General features: G+C 36.6%; 1 protein-coding gene across 1 annotated transcript in view; it reads right to left on the bottom strand.

Annotated features, from left to right (window-relative positions):
* The window catches only part of CDH8 (cadherin 8), a gene marked incomplete at its 3' end in the record, with an annotated part of 135,745 nt that overhangs the window by 800 nt on the left and 111,084 nt on the right, over window positions 1–23,861 (bottom strand). Inside the window, exon 10 of the mRNA XM_082005744.1 lies at window positions 826–1,077. Within this exon, the coding sequence (XP_081861870.1) occupies window positions 826–1,077 (252 nt within the window). The remainder of the gene's footprint in view (window positions 1–825; window positions 1,078–23,861) is intronic.

Below are 23,861 nucleotides of genomic sequence, written 5' to 3'. Positions count from 1 at the left end.
AGGTGAAGTCAAGCTATCGCCATTCACTGAACATTAGTCTATAATGGTCTACATTATGGAAGGAGTTTTCCAAAATTAGAAAATTTTGTCTTTCTGAAAACATAGCCCTGATGACAGAGGGAAATTGTCTTTTTTTTTTTTCCTTTTGCAGGAAACTCGCATTATATAATTGAAAAGAGAATGAGACAGTAAAGGAGAAAGAGCAAGCTTAGATACATCAGTTTCAGAATCATGGACAGTTGCATAAAATTGCTCTGAATTGGTTACACTTGTTTTTGCAGTTTAATGCTGAAATCTCAGTTACTGATGTAAATCTCAGTTACAAGGTGAAGCTGCAAAGTGCAGAAATAGGCCTCTTCCTTCACTGTTCTCTCCCTCACTTGTTTGATGTTGTATACAAATTTTGTATGTTTTATTAAAATATACAGTGTTTCTTATCTTGTAAAACTGTAATGTCTCTTACACCTTTACAATCCAGAATAAACTCATACAAGTCTTAGAAGATACAAATTGATTTCCATCATGTGCAGTATATATTGTATTCACCTTGCTGCTTAACATATATGATTTGATTTTCGCTTTCATATTCCATACCTGTTTATTATGTAACTTGTGTGTAAGACTACTTCAGATTGAGACTTTGCTTTATATGCTTGTGTTCGGTTCCTAGTACAGTAGGGAGGCAGTCCTGACAGGTGTCTCAGTACTGCTGCACGTTACGTTGTGTTAGTTTGTATGTCCTTCTATGTGACTTCTTTGTTTACTTAGACACACCCAGGAATTCAGAAAAATTTTTGAACACCAGGCTGTGAAATTAATACATACCTAGCAGCAAAATAATGCATGCTAATATTGCAATTAGGGCTCCCATACTGAGTCCAATGGGAAGTACGTATGCTTCAACGTTACAGGACTGGACAATACCATCACTGCTGCAACCACAGACTCGAATGGTGAGAGTGCTAGTGCTGCTCATGGGAGGATTCCCACTATCACTTATTATTATTGGCAGTAGATATACTTCTTGCTTCTGCCGGCTGAATCCACTATGCTTTGCCAATATGCTGAGAGTATTATCTGGAAAAGGGAAAATTTGCATTGTTTCACCACATGGAATAACTGTTAAAACCATGGCTTTTTCTTAATGTCTGCAAAAAAACCTTTGTACAAACACACATGTGCTTTATTATACTCATTATACTGGTAGCATGTGACACAGAAATTCTTCCCTTTTCTGTTTGGCTGCCCATGCCCCAAACGCGTGCAACATATGCACTTTCTTATGTCACGTGGCATGATCATAATGGCAACCCCTTACTTTCTTCTTTACATATATCCCTGTAGATGTCTTCCCATCATGATTCATCACTGTTTTTCAAGTCACGCAGCCATAAAAATTCAACCAGTACAACAAAGAGAGAAATGAAATGTTAAAGTAACCCAAACTTAATAAAGCACACTCATCAGTTAAAACAAATTTTCCATGCACTATAAGCACATATTGCAAAATATTTTGCCCTGCTATAAAAGATTCTTCTTTTTTATTAATGAGCAACATAAAGAGAAACAAAGGAAAAGCTGAATGTATTAAAAGTTGTAGGCCTAGTTTTCAGTGAACTAAACATTTATTGGGCCTCAATAATGAAAATAGAACAAATCAAAACAGAGTGTGTCCCCTATGAAGGCAGCCAGAGGAAATGAGTAAAGGACATGCTTACCTCTGCATGCATAAGCAGATACGTTTTAGAAGCATATAGAAGCATCTGACTACATGACAATCCTACCCAGACATAAAGTTACTTCTTATCAGCTCTTATAACACACACATCAAATATGCAAAACACTTCAATTTATTTACATACTTATTCACATTAGCTTTTAACCTCTTTGTTATGTGGAATAAAAAAAATAATTCTGTATTATGAGTTATATACTAATAGAGCACATGTTGACTTTTACTAGTTTGTGTTTTGTGTTCTTTCATCAAAAATAACACCACAAATTAAGAAAAAGATTCCAACAGGCACACAATAGGAATGCGTGTGTGTTACTGAGGAATCCAATGACAATTTAAAAATAAAGCCGCACATCGTGTTTGAGAGAAAGAGGCTGTAGCTCCTTTCATTAACCTCTCTTCCCCTGTGCTACCAAAGTTAATTTTTGTGAAGTATCATGAACAAAAGTAAGCCTCCTGATATTTTATGCTATAAAATGGGCATATGTAATCACTAAGTACCATTCTGTGGAAGGAAAGAAATTACTGAGAGGTACGTGGCAGGCATAAGGAAGAGAAGACTTGAAAGACAGGCAGTGTTCATATGACAGATCCGAGAGAGACACGATTCTTGAGTTTAAACCAAAAAAAGGTATCTGAAGTGCATGACAACCTGTGTATGCATAAACATATAGTGACTGCACAAAAGCTTTGTATCCACTTTGATCTTGGTACTGGTCAGGTACTCAAACTGAAAACATGAAATAGATTAAAAATGTTTAGTTTGTACTAACTGGGATCACCAGGAACATTTCTGACAGCACATGGTATTTGTGCAGCATGTATCACTGCCCCAACGTGAGAGAGACATGTATGCTCAAAATAGCTGGCAGTCTATGAAGTACTAAAGACAGAGGAAGATGCAGAGAAGAAAGAAGGGGAAGACATTAATGAAGCCAATACTGTAAAGAAATTTTTCACATCCAAAAAATAAATTTAAAATGCAGCATTTTATTCTTGAAGTCCTTCTTAGGAGGCATATGAGTAAGAAATAAAGGTAGTTACAGAATATAATGATTACAGAATGAAACATTACTAAACTTCATCACGTCCTGAACCTATGTCAAGATATCAGTCAGTAGATAACTCCTATAGTTAATTCATTACTGACATAAAACAAAAGATGAAGAAAGATTATTTGCTATTTAAGCAGCACATGGGGTAATTGTCTCAGACAAGAGAACAAAGGAGGCTTGTTTTCCCACGCAGTGACTAAGAAATTTAACTTAAAGTAGTCTCCTTCTGAAGTTCAGGGTCTTTGATTTTGCAGTCTTACCTCTTCCCTTCCATAGTGGAATCACCTACCAATCACACTTAGGCAGCCTAGAGATGTTCTTACTGTAATTTATATTGCAGGTTATGCAATCATTTCAGCATTTTTCGTAGCATTTAAGAGTACATAACACATGAAGGCCAACCTAAAAATCAACTACTTTATAAAGCATTATAAATATGGTCACTTTGTAATACCTTTGCAGTACAAAAAGTATTCCTAATGACTTTTCTTTCCAGGAATCCTGAGATTTTATCTATTCAAGTTAGAAACAGTCACATCAAAACTGATGGCACTCTGGAGCTAAATATATAGTCTAGTCCTCCTTTGTACCCTTTTTAAAATTAAAGGAAGCATATGTGTTTACTGAAGATAAATTTCACATATAAGCTCTTAAGAATTCTGACAACTCAAATAGGACCGAACTCCTTGATGATACTCAGTGTCATATGTGCCATTACGATGCAGTGGAAAAGTCAAGTATGTTTTAAGTCAACAATTAGCACACATTTAGAATTAAGCAAATTACACTCCTCCTTCATGTTTGAATATGTCAGAGATTTAAACACACACATGTGCAAGTTAAGCTGCTTCCAGTGTCATACTTGCTCTCTAGCTGAACTGCAAGAAACAAGGGGAATTGTTATGTTAGTAAAATAATACTGCACCTAAGTTTTCCTGAATAGTGTATATAGCTGAATTTCCTGAAGTGTGAATAGCTTTACTAAAGTAAGAGCAACTACCACACCCATTGTAATGTGTAAAAGGTACATTTTTTTATCTGATAGCATTCTTTTCCTCCTCTGCACCTCCCTATTTTCAAGCACTAAAAAATAAGTTTGTCTGTCCCTTTGCCTTTCTCCTGCAAAATTACAAGTATCTCAGCGTAAGTTGCATCCTTAATCCTTTTGCTTTAACCTTTCAAAGGAGAAGAAACTATGCGAGGCTCAATTTCTACCTCTTTCTCTCTTTGAGACAAATCCCACTCAGAAGTGTCACATCTGTAGTCATTTATTCAAAACTCCAGAGACTTTTACAGTTATACTACACAGTGACTTCTTGTGCTCTAGAAATCTGTACTGGTACAGCCTGTTCCTTCCTCTAAGCCTGGTACAGTCCTTCTCTGTCCAAGCTGGAGGAGAGGATTGAGATGCTGAGCCCTAGCATCCCTGCCCTTTACAGATATGCAAAAGAGGCAGGGCACCTGCTTCAGGATGAAATGAAAAAAAGAAGCTGCTCTTGTTGGTGACAGCTTCAGATCCCTTCCATCTTTCTGATGCACACACTGCTAACTCTGCCTGGTTCAGAAAATTCGAATAGGCCGGAATCAGAAAGTAAAACAAAGCAAAAAAGAAAGAGTAGTATAAAGAAACAAACAGGGCAGAAGAAAATGAGAGGAAGGAGGAGGGACGGAGAAAATTAAATGTCCATACCTGTCAATCAGTGAAGCTATGCTGAGTGTAATAAACTACCTGTACCAGTAATGGTTATCAATTCAAGTTCAAGACATGAGATAAAGTAAAAGACAAGCAAGATATCTGGGATGTTTAGCTGAACTATTTAAGTGTAAAAGAAGTTGCAATGGCTAAATAGTTAGTACAATGTAAGAAGAGATGCAAGACAAAGAGAGAAGAGAATAACAATTTTTTTTTAGACTTTTTTTTGTTTGTTAAAAACTGCTGTGTTAGACTGAAGTTGAATTTTTTGTGCTCAGAAACTGGCAAACAGAAGTAGTCAATAGGAAAAGCAAGATGAAATGACTGAATTGTTTTGCCAATGGATGGCAAGTACTCAATTTTGCCCTTGGGAATTTTGTTTAGAAACAAATTCCTTCCCCTTCTTTGCTATGTTCTAAAATAAATATACCTTGGTGTTGCTGGAGATGTGACTCTTGAGTGAAGAACAATGACTCACTAATTGACATTTTAGTTGGTTCCTAGAACTTGAAAATAAATCCTAGCAGCTGATTAGCAATGAACTCAATTTATCTGATTTGCTTTCTCCTCTCTGTGGACATTCCTCTTACCCGTAGCTGACAAAGCAGCAGGAAACTCCTCCAGGAACGACCTCCAGCACTGCTGCATGAATTAACTTGGCAGCAGGTGCTCAGCAGGAGAAGGGACAATCACTTTCCACTCATCTTTCCAATTAACCCACTGATCCTTCATTATAGCACTGTTCAGGTTATTTATTTATTCATGTTACTTTTAGCAAAACAAGGAAAATTACATGCAGGAAAAAAAACCCACCCTCTCTGTTAATATAGCTCTGAGGTAACCCGCCCCAGGCAAAGAGAGACACTACATCTCTACCTCCAGTCAGTGAGGTACGTTCAGGAGGTCTTTTGACATTCTCAGTCAAAATGAGCCTCCCTGAATTCTGTACCCTTCCATGTGGGGTAGGGATTGAAGTTGTTCATTGAAATGCCCGAGTCCTATTAAATGCCATTTTGCTGATGATGTACCAACTACACGGGATAAACTAGGAGCTATATTCTGTCCTGCAGGCTTAAGGAATAGTGTAAGATATGTAATCTTAATAATTGTCTTAACTCATCACAAATTTTTGCATCTGTGTAACGTCAGAGTAACATAGCTCCAGGAATACAGAACTACATTTTAGATCTGGAGCTCATTTTTACCTTTTTTTAAACATAGAACCAAATCAGTCATTTAGGTCACCGGATGACTCTCAGTTTCTGAAGTTTACGAGCAGATTTGCAAAACAACCACGAAAGAGACTGTTACAGGAACATCTCCCTCACAGCTGGAACAAAGCATGACAATGCAGAAGGTCTTTGCAAGATGTCCAGTGTGGTTTCTACACAAAAGTAGTTGAATAACCACAACCAAGGACATGCTTACCACAGGGCCAAGTGCTCTTGCAGATTCCCAACTGTTCTCAAGACTCCCTGATCAATTTTGAGGTTCTTAGGTGAAAGATTTTGAGAAAAAGTGAATGTAATAATTTTAATACAAAGCTACTTTTGGATTTGCTGGACATGAGTGACTTTAATGGCATTGACATCAATCTGGATGTGAAATTAGCAGACAGGAGTCAACTTCTTTATCCTCCACTTTGTACAAGAATGCATGTTTCAATTTTAAGTCAGACAATAAAATGACAGAACAAAAGTAAAAAACAGAAGCAGTCAGTTTACATCAAGTGCCCTTTTCTCTGCACGCATTATTGCAATTCTTTAATCCCCCCACGGTCTCTAATATTTTGAGATCAGTTGACTTCCCTGCTGTGTAACCTTAAACCTACATAGCTCTTTTTCTGTCTGTCTTTTTCTATCCCTTTTATAATGTTCTCAGAAAGATCAAATCATTAATGGTATTAAGGACTTTGTGGTAGAAATTGTTATCTATGCTGGATAAGTTACTTATGCGAAGGAAGAATTTTAATTGGAAGCTTTACAGCTGGAAACGCTAGAATGACAGAAATGTATGTTTCTTCATGTTTATATTAGAGCTATCTTATTGTGTACCTTTTTTAGTCTAAAACAAGAGAGTCCTTTAGCACAAGTAGAAGAGCAGCAAGAATATATTTACTGTCAATGCTCCCTGTTTTTTTGATAATGAAAAGACAAGGACAGATCATTCATTTCCTTTCTCAGCTCACAGGCATCTATTCTCACATAAAAACTTGAAATAACTGAGTAGTTAAGTTGTTATCATCAAGGTTTCAGTGGAAACCACCAAAGTACAGGCAGAAAAAACAAAACATATGACATTCTGAAAATGTTAGCTATATAATATTTAGCAGCTATCTGCAAATACACTAGAAGAGAACATTCAAGAGAGTACTGAGATAACATTTCAGCTCTTTGCATAACTATTAATTTATGTACGTGCCTCCTGTAATACTTGCTACTCAGTACTGGAGACCTTACAACATTAAACACAGATTTTTCAAAAGATCTGTAGTAATACTGTACTTTTGTTTTTCTTCAAAATTCAAACCTAATGACTGAGAAATAGTGGAATATAGGGAAGATTCCAATCCCCATTTTAGAGACTAGGAAATAATAAAGTTGTCCAAAGACACAGAGGTCTCTCAAAAAGTTTCTATATACACTCCCTGAGCTATAAGCTATACCATAGTCATTATTCTTTTCCATATTTTCTCAATACTACCTACTTTTCTCTGAAAGGATTTACAAATAACACATACTTAGATTGGTAGTATGCACTGCATAAACAAGACCAGTGAATGCAGCCCCAACAATTCACTCTTCGTAGTCCCACACATGATCTCTGTCAACTCAACTGTTTTGAAATCTTTTTTTATTCTCATAATTACAAAAGCAGTGGGAAAGAATATTCATGACCTGCTTTCTTATGTAGCACAAAAACCAGAAGCGACAACTCAAAGCATACCCTCATCAATGTTCAGTTTGTAAAAGAACACCATTCACAGATGGGCCCTGACCTGAAAAACTGATCTGTACATTTCAGACTACGCTTCAGTACAAGTGAGAAGCATCAGTTTCTTGCTTCCAAAAGGATGCCATTAAAATGCTTTGAGAGATAGACCTGTGTTTATGTAAAGACAGGGGTTCTTTTCTGCCTTAGTCTGTAACACATTTTAAAGGAACACCTGATTGAAAGGGAACAATTTTGAGTTTGTATGTTATAAACTCACCAATTGTTAGTAGGTGAAAAAACAATTTGTTCATTAGCATTAGTAGATGAATTTTTTTCACAATTAAACTTAACTGTTTTCGAGGTGGATGTATTTATGCACACCAAACACATTTTTATGAGAAATCATGTATGTCTTTATGTTAATATATTTACACAACTGTGTCATGTAATGTTTTACACATGTACTAGATCTTCCTTGATAACTCTCTCAAATAAAATCCTGTTGAACAACAGTTGGCAAGAAAGATGACCCTTTGCCTAATCTGTATGGTAAAGTCATAAATGTTCTATTCAAGTAGAAAAGTAATAAAATAATATGAAAAAAAAGAGGCCATTTTTATAGTATATGTTGTCTGATTTATGATAGACAAACCATATGGGCACTGAAACATTCACAGGTATTTCAAACTGACCTGCTTTTCATGAATGTCAAAAATTTGTGATGTCTTCAAAAAAGCAGATTAATGACTGCTATCAAATTTGATAGCAGACATCAGGTTCAAAAGAAAAAAGATTTTGTGCTATAAAAATTCAGCTGACTGATCCAGCTGTCTCTCTTGCACCGCAGTAAGTCACATGCTGTACTGACATATATAATGGCAATTCACAAAACATTCCTATGACACATTAGCAAACACCTGAATGAATTTTTATTTTTCTAGAGACCTGAACTTTCTGGAATCCCTTAAAACACCAATAAGAACACGGGGGGGGGGGGAGGGGGGGGAGGGAAGAATTTAATGGGAGAAAATGTACTGATGAGGAGAAGAATTTGAAAATGTCCCATATTTTGGATCTTTGATTTTTTTTTTTCTTTACCAATTGTCCAAAATAATAATAGCTTATGCCAGAATTGAACCGCTGAATCAACTAATGAATAAAAATAAATGAATACATTTCCAGGTCAGGCATTCCTTTTCAAAAATAAAGTATGCTGCTGGGAATTCTGAATCATGAGCAAAGTAATATATAATCATCTGTAAGAATACAACATTCTCATATTTCTTGGAAAGGGAAATAATCATGTTAATACTACTATGATTCAGAACGTGCAGTAAATAAATTCTTGACAATAAAAAAAAAAAACAGAAAAATTAACAGCAAAGTGATGGAATAAGCATTTCTTCCTACTTTTTTCCTTTGAAAAATGTGAACTTTAGATAATAGTCTGTATAATTTCTAGTCCTATCCTTTTGGAAAAGTCTGAACTTTAGATAATTGTCTCTTAAGTATTCTAAAACTTTCATTTGACCTTTAGTCCAGCAGAGCTATAATCAAACACATCTATATGGTCACTTGCAGCAGCTTTTATATTTTGTACCTCGGGTTTTTAACCCATTGAAGGAAGGATAGAAAATACCTGCTGAAGAAATAATGATGGAGAAGCACCCACTGAGTCTGAAACAATACTAGTTTTCTTGTTAATGCGGTAGAAAAGTAGTTAGAACATAGTACCTCTCTTTTGAATTTACAGATACTTGTGGCAAGTCAAACAAGGAAACTTTGGGCTCTAGGTCTGTTTAAGCTACAGTTACCACAGTTGTCTGAACTGTACCCAACATACCTCATTTTAATCTGATGTTATGCCCATTTATCTTTTCTGAATCCCCTGGTGCCTGTTATGATTGACACTCCTATAGCCTGAAGAAATTTCAAGCCAGTGAAGATATAAGATATGCTAAAACAGCACTCATTTTTGCCTCTCATTTTTTCTGCTGTATTCAACAAGCCAGCCATGAACTTGTTTACTAATAATCACATTGCTTTGACATGCTTTACTTTATTCGGATCACATCACTACATGGCATGTGCGTTGAATGTTACACCTGTAAAGTGTAAGAATTAATGCAGGTTGCCAAGCTCTAGTTTAGAGAGAGAGATGAAATGGCTGTCAAATGTGCTTAGCATTAAAAATACATTATTAACACAGCAATTTGCATAGACTGATGGATCATTTTTGAAATCTACATATTCTAGTTAATTCTATTATCTTGTTATTTTAACCAAAAAGTTTCAGAAAGTAACACTGTGTTTTATAATGCTTTGATAAAACAATGGCTATATTTTGCATTTGAACCAAGAACTTTCCATTACTGTGTTACCAGATTCTAACAAAATGCTGCAAAGATAAATAAAAAAGCTAAAATATCCCAAGACTTTGCCATCTGTATTTCTTTTAAGGATAACGGATTCTTATTCTTTCTATGAATGCGTCCTTACAAATGTATTCTAGGAGATGAAACTGATGAAAGATAGGTATCTAAGCCCCTTAGGTCAGCGTGAGAGTTAGAGTTTTACACATTACATTGATTTAGAGTCCTCTTATGTGTAAAGCAGATTCAAAGAAATCTATACTACTTTTGGTAGGTGATGGAAAAGTTCCAAGTATTCCATCCTATGTTCTTCACCATCCTCGCTTCACACACATCCTTCAATTCTTACTTCAGTGACTTACTTCTAGGGTCTGGAAAAGTTCAGAGTCTTCATTACCACAAAGACAATCTGTGTTGGGTTTGCATGGTGAGGTTTTTGGTAGTTGGGGGGCTGCAGGGGTGGCTTCCGTGAGAAGCTGCTAGAAGCTTACCCCGTGTCTGACAGAGCCAATGCCAGCCAGACCAACTCAGACCTGCTGCTGGCCAAGGCCAAGACAATCAGTGACAGCAGCAACACCTCTGGGATAACAGATTAAGAAGGGGAAAAAAAAATCCTAAACAACTGCAGATGAAGAGAGGAATGAGAATATGTGAGAGAAACAGCTCTGCAGACAGTAAGGTCAGTGAGGAAGGAGCAGGAGGAGGTGCTCCAGGCACCAGAGCAGAGATTCCCCTGCAGCACTTTGGGAAGCCCACGGTGAGGCCAGCTGTGCCCCTGCAGCTCATGGAGCTCCACGCTGGAGCAGATCTCCACCTGCAGCCCGGGGAGGACCCCACGCCTGAGCAGGTGGATGCCTGAAGGAAGCTGTGACCCTGTGGGAAGCCCGCACTGGGGCAGGCTCCTGGCAGGACCTGTGGCCCTGTGGAGAGAGGAGCCCACACTGGAGCAGGTCTGCTCGCAGGACTTGTGAGCCTATGGGGACCCACACTGGAGCAGCCTGTTCCTGAAGGACTGCTCCCCATGGCAGAGACCCAGGCTGGAGCAGTTTGTGAGGAACTGCAGGCTGTGGAAAGAACTCAGGTTGGAGAAGTTTGTGGAGAACTGTCTCCCGTGGGAGGGACCACACGCCGGAGCAGGGGCAGAGTGTGAGGGGTCCTCCCCCTGAGGAGGAAGGAGCAGCAGAGACAACATGTGATGAACTGACCACAACCCCCATTCCCCGTCCTGCTGCGCTACTCTGGGGAAGGAGGTAGAGAAAGTTGGGAATGCAGCTGAGCCCAGGAAGACTGGAGAGGTGGGGGGAAAGTATTTTAAGAGTTAGTTTTTATTTTCCTCATTACCCTACTCTGATTTGATTGGTAATAAATTAAACTAATTTCTCCAAGTCAAGTCTGTTTTCCCCATGACAGTCATTGCTGAGTGAGCTCTCCCTGTCCTTATCTTGACCCATGAGCCTTTTGTTGTCTTTTTCTCTCCCCTGCCCAACTAAGGAGGGTAGTTACAGAATGGCTTTGGTGGGCATCTGGGTCAACCTGGGTGTCCAGCCAGGGTCAACCCACCATACAATCACAAATGTTTGAAGTGAATCTTTCTTTCTAGAATCTAAAGCATGAACACCATAGTAAGAAAAATAAAACTTAAGCAGGAACATTTTGGTTTTTAAATGTGGTGTGTTCTTGGTCTTTAAGTGAGTTTCACACTAAGCAACTTAACATCCACTTCTCCGTGCCATGATAATTGTCTTTTCTGTTCCAATACTGTATGGAACATACACATGCACACGGTAATAATTTAAAACAGTTTACCAGTAGATCATATAACAGTCCTTTAAAACTGAGTCTGGAATTGGACATATCAACCGTATTTTTTTAACAATCAAGTTTTGTTACAACAGTTACAGAGCCAAAGTCAAGCCATACTAGTGTATTTCTATTATGCTATTACTTTTTTTATAATGTTCACTTTGAAATACACTGGCAGAAAGCAACCACCAGGCTATAAAACAACCAGCGTTTATTGGAATGCCATCTATTTGTACTGGTGTAATAAAGGTCTTGTCAGCACTTCCATTACAAAATGCCAATTTTCAGGGGTTTATAACTCTGACATAACAACTTACTATGAGAAGAAATTTAGAATGTGTACTCTCTGCCAAAGAGCATTGAAAGTTAAATATGAATTATATTGGCTGAAGCATTTTAAATCAGAAAATAAATTAAAAAAATTTTTTGACTTAACATTTTCTTGAGCTGGTGCCACTTAAGAAAAAAACGTGGCTTTGATTGTTAAGAAGTGCCAGATGCTGCAGTTTTATATACGCAGAACTCCCTTTAACTTCACCGAGAATAATTTCCGTGAGAGAACTGAGAGGAGTGCCATTATACATTTTTGTAAATGTCATCAAGAGTTATATTAGCTTTTTGTAATTTTAAGAAATGAAATGCTATGGTATAAGATTGCCCCTGGGCACACACGCAGCATGATAATGACTTTTTGAAGACATTCTCATATGCAGATTACGTATAACAATAACAATTTGTTATCATCAGGCCATTAATAGCAGTAATTTATACCTCTGTCTTCCAGAGGCCTTATTATATGCACACCTCTCAATGAGGATGTGTCTCCTATGGTGAAGACTAATGGTCATTTGAAATGCAGGGAATAGCAAAATGCTTCCAGAGAAGGAATTTCAGAAAGTTAAAAAAACAATTACCTGTCTATAGAGTGGAATAGATTGTATGAAGTTTTCAAACAAAACATTTCAGATACTCCTCGGAACACTTCTGCACGTCATGTAAATATTAAATAGTAAAAGCACGGCATAGCCATAAGTTCCAAACTAGCCTACAGTCAGATTACTGAGAATCAAAAGCAGGTCTTACAGGAACAGATGTGCATATGCATTTACATTTCAAGACTGAGACATACTGCAAGACCCTAATTTTGCTATATACGTTGCATGACACAACACATAACTTGGAAAGAAAAAGGAGATAGTGAAAGATGTCAACATTTGAATTCTGCCTCACTGCTGTAGAGATATTACAAAGTCAATGCTTATATTGGTAAATATCTGCAAACTAGAGCATGAGTTCACAAGATGTTCTAGCATTTTCACAGAACCACAGAATGGTTGAGGTTGGAAAGGACCTCTGGAAGTCATCTGGTGTACCCCCTGCTCAAACACAGCTACCTAGAGCCCAGGACCCTGTCCAGGCAGCTTTTGATTATCTCCAAGGATGGAGATTCTGAAAACAGTAAAATACTTGTTAGTCACAATTGAAATATGTGTGCAACAAAAGCAGAAGACATCTTATTCATTCATTCTCTTTGTATCAAGCTGAGAAGTTATAAGGTACAAATATATAATGCATCTTTATGCTAAGAGAACGACTTGGATATCACAGTGAAATTGTTCCCGGTTGTCTTCTAATTACAGAATCACAGATGAAGATAATTCACTATGAAGAGTCTGACAAAGTACAAATGAAGTGTATAGGCAGAAACTGCAATAAAAATATGAAGCAGGATCAAGTATTACAAGAGACTAGGCAATTCTACCAGCAAAGGAGAATACATCTTAATGTGCCAAAACCCCCTTCATGATCATGAAAGAAAACTTAAATAGTCAAAAAGGAAAGCAGAAGAAAACAACAGATATTTTGAGAAAGATACATGTTTCATAACTGGGACAAAGAAAAGAAAAAGGATTAAGAAAAACAGTTCTCGTCTAGAAAAATCTAAGTTCTTTATACATTAAAACTATAAAGTTTTTAGCAAATACATCTTCTGATCTTGCATGTTAGCAGAAGACAAGCACAAAATAAGAGAAAGCTGATTTGATAGAAAAATTATTTTTCTCATTTAAAAATAGAAAATAGTACAAAGACAGAAGTTGTAATGTTGTGGGATAGATAAAGACGATATAGAAGGAGATATATGGTGTAGTCTAAACTAATCGCATCTAAACTACCTTCTTCTATATTCAGTATTCCAGCTTATATCAAAGATACAACAATGCTTTAGCTACAGCTGTCATTAGACTGGGCATTTCCTTCCCTGAGTGCAGAATAACTTCTACCTGGTTTCTAACTGGGAGTTTCACAAGAACCCAAAGAGACACTGTAATGCACTCTTGAAAATCTCAGTCTTTACCAATACATAGAGGGAGCTGCTAATTTGTGTCGTTAATGTCATATGTGATCATCAGAGGAATGTTTTAAAAGAACATCTGCAGCGTATGCATGGCACAATGATTAAATAACTTGTCCAAAATCATACAGGAAATCTGTAACAAAGCTAGATAAAACTATTCTGAACTCTGGAACAGTTCCTTAACCAGAAAACCACCACTCCTGTAGAGTGCACTTAGATCACAAGCGCTTAATCTTTATTGGGGTGAACATGGTATAATTTACAGAAGGGTCATATATAATAGATTAAAATGTTACAGAAAGTGACATGACAGAGTTAAGCAAGGTTAGGAAGTGACAAGTTCAAAAAGGCTACATAAAACATTTTTATCTTATTTCTTATTATTTCCTATAACATAGACTTTAGCTCTAATTTCAGGTTAGATTGAATGAAAGCTTCCTAACAAAACACAAACAAAACCAAAAAGTTCTATGTGTTTTTATGAAAGCAATGTGAAACTGTTATGTCATTTATTACATTCTAAAACCTAAAGAGAAGAAAAAAAGTCAGTGTTTGTGTCCAAGATAGTCCAACATTCTACAGAATATAGCAGAGTACTTTCATCAACATTCAGTTGTTGTTATTATTGATGCTCCTTTTAAGGTTTATGACTGCAATGCCTACCACCATACAAAACTCCACAGGTAAGACTGTATTCCTGACATATCTTATTATAGAATCAGCTGTATGAAAAAATTACTACAGTGTTACAGTTACTGCTTAAGAATGTACATAGCCCTTAGCCTATAGTGAAAGTGAAGTTTTTACTTACTTGAGCCCACAATTCGTTTAGGCCAAGCTGGTGTGATCTGAGTTTGCTGTCTTAATATGGGCAGACAGCTAACACTGCTTAGCTGAGTCACTGTAATGTGACTATGCATCCATCCATGTTAGCTTTGACAGACCCCACTAGTTCTCCCTCTTCAACACCATCAAGCAGACATCTGGTCCTTTTCTTGAAGTTCTTCTATTTATCTCTCCCTAACAAGTTGGCTTATTATCTCACTTCAAACAGAGGCCCATTTTCACTCCCTCTGTAATCAGTGCTGATTACCAAGTATGCACATCCTATCATTTTAGGATATGCAATCTCTCTCCCTAGACTGGACGGGTCAACTTACACATTTCATTTATTTTCTGCATTTGGCTCGGTATGTAAGATCCTTGCATTTGGTAAAATCATATACTCTACCTCTTTTTTGGTCTCTGAATAGATTACCTTCTAGGCATATTTATTCTATAAATATTAAATACTAATAATTACATAAATGTATGACTAATGACTGGATGCTTGCCAAACAGAATGCATGCTAATTAGATAGAATTAAATGAAGACCAATGAAGTGAATCATTTTACAACAAGGCCACCCATACAAATTACAAAATCAGAACTTGATAGGAAAATACCATAAGTGGTACAAAAAACCCCAACCAACAGAATAAAAGCTTTGTCTCCCTTATTCTTTAAAGCTTGACGTGAGAAGGTTTGTTCAAAATGAATAAAAATTTCAGATTTCCTTCAGTTTATCACTGCTACATTTGCTCTTGCCGGAGAACTACAGACCATTCTTGAAGAGTCACCTCCTTAAAAAAGGAGTAAGAGAGAACTGAAAGGTTATAGAATAAATGTGACCACACCAGACAGGGTCAGGAGAATACATAGACATAGAGTTCACATAATAATCAATGTAATGGTCACCTCGTAGGAAGAACGACTGCAATTCCAATAATAATTACTTCCTTCCTGAACAGCACTTGTGTAATTGGTTCAAAACAATATGCAAATTGGAACATGGCCTTTGTCTTTTTAATTCACATTACAATATTAGTTGTGCAGTAGTTTATTGGACAAGCCTTGCGGCTAAGTGTGAAAAATTAATACCTTCTATTTTAATGGAGGAACCATGTGCAATTAGTCCGTATACTTTTTATCTGTTATGATGACAAAAGGAGATTTTTACTAATGAAAAGAAAATTTAACTGCTAATATGTGATGATTCCTGCTTATATTGTTTTCATTTTTAGCCTGTTTAGATTCTTCCTCCAGTAGAAGAGTCTTGGGGTTCTTTTACTCTTTACTACAACTGAAACTTTAAAATGGGATTCCTATCTAGTTTCTCATTAATTGAGAAAAGTACAATTAGAGCAACTAGTAAATTAATTGTTATTCCCCCTCAACAGCCTGTATTTAGAACATGATAAAACAAAGAAACATTCCATGAGAGCAACCAATAAATTTACACCGTGAAAAAAAAGGAAGAAAAATGGTCTTGTGCCATAATTACCAATTATGTACTTAGAGAGAAAATCCAAATATTCAAAACAAACCAAAACCTAACAATGAGGCGAAAACACAGGGGGCCTTCTTAAGATGCAATGTGTTGCTGTCAGGTAATATATTGAGGTGGTGAAGGGCTAGAGGCCCTACCAGAACCTGCAGCTCTAGAACTTCATTCCTCCTACTCAGCAAATTAAATCCATTTACAAGAAATCAAACACGGTGCATTGTCCATGAACACTTCAGCTACAGGAATTGTTTCTTGCAGAAAACTTGGAGGAATTAGATCCACCCATGAAACCAGAAGTAGTACTTTGGCAGAAATTTCTTAACATTTTCATAAGATAGTTGATTAAAAATCTGGAAACTTGCCTCCAAATATTCTATATTAATTTAGTTATAAATACTACTATGAAATACTTTTAAAGTCCTACAACATAATTATCATGGGTGCTGTTAGCTTTCAAGGAGTTATGTTTTTAAAGCACTTAGGGAATCTTTGAAAATTAAAGGGCTATTGGAGCAATGTTTCATCGGAAGGCAAATTCCAGAGAGATGGTACTGCAGATCTTACTGTTGTACTGATAGCACTTAGTTGAGAAGTTTTGTAGTCATTAAGAATACCTTTCTGACAGCTAAGCAGTTAAGTTTTGAGATCCCCATTTATTGTTCATTTTCCCCATTATGTGTCTGAAATAAAGTCACACTGAATATTCAATTTCTTATCTCTCATTTCTTTCATCCATGTTCCATATTATTACTGCAATAGATTTATTTTCATGCTAATTTGCTGAACAAATTCTTTTCCTGTTCTGTTTTGTTTTCATAACCTTTTATCCCTTGCGTAGTGTTTTAAAGTCATGGCAGTGTTGCTCACTTTTCTTTAGTTTTATTATGAAATTAAAGAAATAAAGTGGAAAAAGAGAGATAAGTATGCTATACTATCTGAGCATGATGAAACTCCTACAGCAGGCAAATTCACAGCTGTCCAATCTATCTCCTCATCATGAGTAAGCACTGTTGTACATATGGTGCACAACACTGACCTGAGATCTTTTTCACTCATATTGCATCTGGTTCTTAATTAGTTTGATTTACAAAATGAAACATAATTGACGCCTTGGCAACATTATGTTGCTAGCAGCACAAATAATAAATTAAGAATGAATGAAGTAAAAGTCTCTTTGGTCATGTATGCATAACGGCATGCTGCATTTATACAGTATTATGCTGTATTGCATCAGTCACATTTTATGTTGTTTTAGGCTGTGTCATGTTTACGTAAATATCCTGAAATAGCTATGTAATTGTAATTGATTCACATGATTAAAAAAAAGGCACTCTCTGCAAGGATGTAATGCCGTGGAAATTGGTCTTAATTTCCAATGTGCATACACAACTCTTCTGTAGTTGTCTGAAAGTTTGTATTTGTGAGGCTTAGAAAGAAGTTGTCATCACAAAGCTAAACTAAAAGAGGACTGAAAGGTTAAACAGCTTTTGGAACAGAAGTGCTCCCAGTTACAAAACTATAAAAAGCGCAGACATGCTGGGGAACACAGCAGAGCTGAAGAAGAGCCTAAAGATGCCTATAAGAGGACAATCGGCTTACCAGATGGCCCCCTCCTTGCTGGTTCTTTCATCAGGCTGGCCTGTCCAGTCGAATGAAGACTTGATGGATCACATCTGTCTTAGGGCGGAGGAGAGAGGGAATCTGTCTGGAGTCCTGCATCCTGAATACAGGAGAGGAGTGAATAAGGTTTCAGATGGACAGAACAGACAGAATGGTCAAAGTGTGGAGGAGCTTGGTAGCTGAGTTAGTCTTTGAAGAGTTGATTCTATTTTTCTGACATTCAGTTTCAGCTAGAGCAGCTACGTGCACCAAGAACGATACACCTCTTTAGCCTATAGAAGTGGTGAAAAGCACATAACCATTCTAAGGAGGTGTAAGTCATCCAGATAGGGCTAAAAAGTATGTTTGCAGAGGAACTGCACTTAGTCTTCACCTGTTCTGTGGTTCTAGTTGGAAGGGAGTCCAGAAAGAGCAGTGATCTGCATGCAAGAAGAAAGATGGGAAAGACAGCAGAAGCAGGTGTCAGTGAAGGAAGTGGCATACAAAGGATTGGAGTGGAAAAATGCTGGTTTCCCAACTACATTCATGTAATCTTCACTTCAGAAAATAACATCGCATCCTTCTATGCCAGGGAAGTTGTTTCAAATCATACTCAATTGATACTCAACATCAAGGAAAAACAGAACATCAGGGAATAACAGAACATAGTCAATAGTGATGATAGTAAAGAAAGAAGGGGGAAAGGAAGCAGAAAGCTATCAGCTATGAAAAATATATACTGAGAATATTTTCACAGACTAGATGGGACTAACACTGCTGTACCATGGAAAAATGTAACCTTGCTCGGACTGAAAAATGGTATAGTAGAAAGGGGTTGAATATATTACTTCAACTGCAATGTGAAATCATACAATGGAAATGGCAAAGCATTCAATGCCTGGCAAGACAGAACTTCTGAGCATTACTGGAGTGTATCGAGGTCCCTTGGTAATATTATCATTAACTTGAAACTCTACCAGTCTTGTAGATTTTGAGAATAGTCTAAGGATCTAGAGTACCGATTTCCAGCTCATGATGCGTATCACTTTATCACTAGCAGAAAGGGCTCATCTTTTTGAGTCTTTAGATGCAGTCTATTACTTCATAAGATGACATTAAATCTTAGAATTCTGTCAGATATGTAAATAAGAAAATTGATTACTTTTCCTACAAAGAAGTTTCTGATTCAAAGCAGTTTCAAACAAGTCAATTGTCTAAGGACTAAGGATGAAGGAACCTGAGTATAATAAACAGGGAACTGCATTTTTTCTGCATTTCCTCTGTTATAAGAACAAATTATTTAAGGTATTTGACACCTACCACCTAATGCACAACCACTCCAAGAAAAGTATTTGCACTGGCTGAATACCACTTTTTCCATATAAATAGAGTGAAAGCTAGAATCTGTCCTTTCCTTTTTCAGACCATGATACCCCTGCCTGCTCCAATAGTGAGGGATGTAAGGTAGCACAGTGTTCTCTTATCACCACACGGCTGGATCATAACTCTTACATGCTCTCCAGCACACAGACCAAGATATACTTGAGATGATGTTCTTAGAAAGGGACTCCAACCCAGCAGTGTAGTATAACTTGTATGTCATAAGTAGAATGTGGTAGTTCAGGCCTGTAAATTACATTTTGTTGTCACCTGAGAAAGGTAAGTATGCATCCAAAATATAATTAAGCATTTTCTGAAACATGATTTACTGTCAGAGTAGTCTAAATCCACAGAACTAAAAATGTTTCATGAAGCTTAGCTACCTTAACTATCACCTGATGTGTTTTGATAAAACTTAGACCTTTCTACTCTGAAAAACTTCTTCTTTATACTTTCCTGTTTTAACTTTTGTAACTTACAATTTATAACATAAGCAAAAAAGAACTTACTGAACAAAATCTTATTGAACTACACTGAAAAGAAAATCTTTCAATAATTTTATATTAACCATTTCATTATTAACCATATCATTCATAAAAAAATCAATAATCTGACATTGTTCTGTTACCCTCAGTTTATAAAAATGTTGAGCTTCGCTATTTAAACAGTTTTAATGCCATGCTGAGAAAAAGATTGATAATATGATATTTATAATATGGTTCTTCACACTATGAACACTCCTGGAGAAACATGATGCCTGCCCGTGGATGGCAGATTCGGGCACAGAAGTACCAGATTATAGATTAATTTGTGTTTGTTGGGTTTTTTTAATACGTTGCAATAAATTAGTTTTAACTCTACTACTTTCACACTGAATGCACCTTGCTATGCACCTATTCCCTGTGATTTCTGGTGACAAAACTATGCCTATTAAGAGAGATGCTGATCAATGCTGTTTCCTAGATTATGCAGCATATTCTTTTACAATTTTAGATCCAGTCCATACCACTAATATTGATAGACATGGTAGAAAAATATGTACTTATAGGATGCAAGACACATCTCTGATCACATCACTTGATTTTACTTTTCAAGAAAACCTCGAAAAAGGATGCAATTAGGTATGATTTAAAAATGTACTTTGAAAGTCTAATTATTGATATATAGAAGAAATGAGGATGATAATTGAACACATTAGAACTATGTAAGTATGTGCTTTCCCTCGAGAATTGCCGTTGTGAAACACCCTCTGGCATAGATGGCAGCTGGGCCACAAAGTTTCCCAAGGCTCTTGAAAAATGGCATGAAACTGCAAAAATGTGTGAGGACTTACTGCTTATATTCAAGGGACCATATGGGTGCTGTTATGCGAAACATTCATTGTACATCCATCAAGAAATTATGGGTTTAATGATGTCCTTGCTAAGGCAATTTGTACCTGAGGTCAGTGGGTTAACTTTGAAATTGGGCAAACTGGAAGGAGGGCAATGAAATAGCAGTGCCACCTCTTAGTTCCCTGAGGTATATATTTGGAAAGAAAAGTCGATCAAAAACACAGAAGGAGCTTTAGCTGGCAGCTGAGACAATGGCAGAGAGACTTATCGAGAAATGCAAAAGGAAACTGATTCAGGGAAAGAAACTCATTTTAACACATGCGAGTTACTCTTGTGGGAACAAAAGACTCGCCCTCCAGGTATGCATTTGACAGATGCTGCTAAAAATATTTTCAGGAAAAAGATGTGGGGAAAAAAATGGGTTTTATTACATTAAAAACACAGTGACACAAAAGTACTTTCAAAAATGAAGTAGCGCTGATTATTTGTTTATCTTATTCAGGATATCCAAAAGAGAGGTTGCATGTAATTGTCTTCTCCAGCTATTTTGAAATAGTTTAGAAATATTTGTTTATAATGATAAAGAGGTGATGAGAAATAGAAAATATTTTAAAATAAGATGTCCAATAGTATACAAAGGCACACAAGCCAGTTAGTGATTGAAGTGATTATACCAGGCTATTTCCTTTTAAAAACATGACACACTGCCTATACTTTCAAGGCAACACAATGAGGACACGAGTGACAGGTTGAAATAAAAAAAAAAGTGGACATTTAAACATGAACATTCTTGGAACTATTATAGGTATCATAGGTATAATAGTCTAAGCATAGCAGAGAATAAATATTAAGTTAATTATAGAGAACCAACAGAACAGTTCATCACTGAAGTATATATAATGCTTCAATTTAAAAAGAAAAAAAACCCTCTTTACCATGCACTCACTAAAATAAGTTTGGCTAAAATTCAGAGCTCAAATCGCCAGATGGACGCTGAATATTTTGGGGAGAGGGGAGGCTGATTACTTATAAAGCTATTGGACTTCTGCAGGAATATGAACACATGCCATTAAGATGGTTCTCTTAACCAAAAGATAAGGCCTGCCCATGTTCCAAGCAAACCTGTGATTGCTTCTACTACATAAGTCCTAGTAAGAGGTACGTAATATCAGATTTATACAGTACAGATGCACCATTTCTTTTGTCAGAAGAGTTACTGCATCCAAAGGCAGAACATTTGATTTGGGGTTTATTCCATTAGGAAACAGAATTTGGCATAAGAAAAATGGAATAGCAATGGAAACATCGTTTGGGAAAAACTTAAAGTCTTTTTACTACATGGCAAAGATGTATTTGCTAGTTTTTGAAAGTAAAAATTGCATTGGCAGCATATCAAAATGTTTACATCTGTGTAAACACTTTTATCACAAAATTCTGTTCTCACTTGAACAACCTATGGAAAACATAAGAATATTAGGAATTCAATGCTGAAAACATGTATTGCTGTGAACGTGTTGTTTGGGATGCAGGAGATGATCCATGTACTGACATTAGAATTTAGGTAACGCTTTGTGAAGACCACTCACCTGAAAAAAGACTGTCAACAAATGCTAATTCCATTTCCAGAGTTCTCGTTTCAATTTACTGATGCCATGACAGTACAAAATCCTTACCAGTTGTCTAAATTCCTGTCCATTTTTTGTTGTTTATTATGATCCTACAGATTTTTGGAAGGATTAATCCCATTCAGCTGAGGAACCTACCACACATTGCTAGCGTGTATCAACACCTGTCTAAACATCAGATATTTTCATCCGAAGTTTTAGGTTTTTTTCTGGTTTAAAGTCAGTCAGACGCACTACACAAAACAGTTATTTTCATTTTTCCCATTTCTGCACCTAGTCAGAAACCCAGCACAAAAACATGTGAAAAGTGACCAGGCAGTCTGTCTGAGTTTATGCAGTCAAGGATTTGTTATGTCTGAAGTCACAGGTCTAGTCACCAGGACTAACATAGAAAACATTACATGATTTTCATGCTGCATTAACTTCTTATATTTTTATTACATAATTTTATTATTTCTCTTGTGAAGAGATAAAGGTTTATGCATCTGGCAATCTAAATGATCAGCATTCCTTGCATTATGGTTTGAGAGAGTAGGGTTGCTTTATTTCAGATTATCACTAGCTGCCCATTTAGCCAAGGCACAAAGCCTAAGAAACATTACTTAGTAACAGACATTTGAGCTTGGAAAAGAACAGGTCAGGAGATATGAAAAATAAAGATTGCTAAGAGATGATCTACAGACATTCAGTGAGATGTATGATGACATTTAAATTTACATTTTTTACATTACTTGCATCAGAAAGGCACTACAGCCTCCACAGTTCTGAGCATCTTGTCTACAGAGGGATTATAAATATACAAATTTAGCAGACCAAACAAATAAAGGATACATTTCAAGGAACAGATTCTGCTATGATCACAGGATCATTTCTAGAATACAGAATCACAAAGGTTGGAAAACACCCATCAAGTCCAACCATCAACCCAACACCACCATGTTCCCTAAACCATGTCCTGAAGTGCCACATCCACACGTTTTTTGAACACTTCCAGAGATGGCGACTCCACCACCTCCCTGGGCAGCCTGTTCCAATGCCTGACCACCCTCTCAGTGAAGAGATTTTTCCTAATATCCAATCTAAACCTCCCCTGGCGCAACTTGAGGCCATTTCCTCTTCTCCTATCACTAAATTATACATAGTATCATCTTAGGACAACTGAGGCTTTTTGTGGTTTCTGATGGAGATACACCATTGTGTCACTCAGTTAAACATATCTGGCAATAACAACGTAGCCAATCATAATATTTGTAGTATATTTGGGCAGCACAGCTAATTACTGAGGTATCATGTGAACTTGCCTCAGGGCAATCTGGAAAGTTTAAACAATAGAATTAGCCTGTAGGCAAACTAAATTAATTAATAGTTATGCTTATGCTCCATATAGCAAGAGAAAATTCCAAAATACATGCATCTCTCATATTCTTTAGTATGAGGGATAGAAACAAAACATCACAGCTTTCTTCTCATGGTAGATGCCAAACTGCATTGTTTGCATACTAGTGCCACCAGATCAGATAACTTCATTACTTCTTGAAGTAGAGAGGTAATTGCCAAATACCACAGTGTTACCTAAAGCACAAAAGAAAAATCCAAAAGGCTAATATCATTTCACAAATGCTCTTGAGGAGGAGTACTTTTGTTTAGC

This window comes from Phaethon aethereus (assembly GCF_964289735.1).
Source record: "Phaethon aethereus genome assembly, chromosome: 13".
Taxonomy (NCBI): Eukaryota; Metazoa; Chordata; class Aves; order Phaethontiformes; family Phaethontidae; genus Phaethon; species Phaethon aethereus.
Note: the sequence above shows the minus strand (reverse complement) of the source record. Positions and strands in the feature narration are given on the sequence as shown.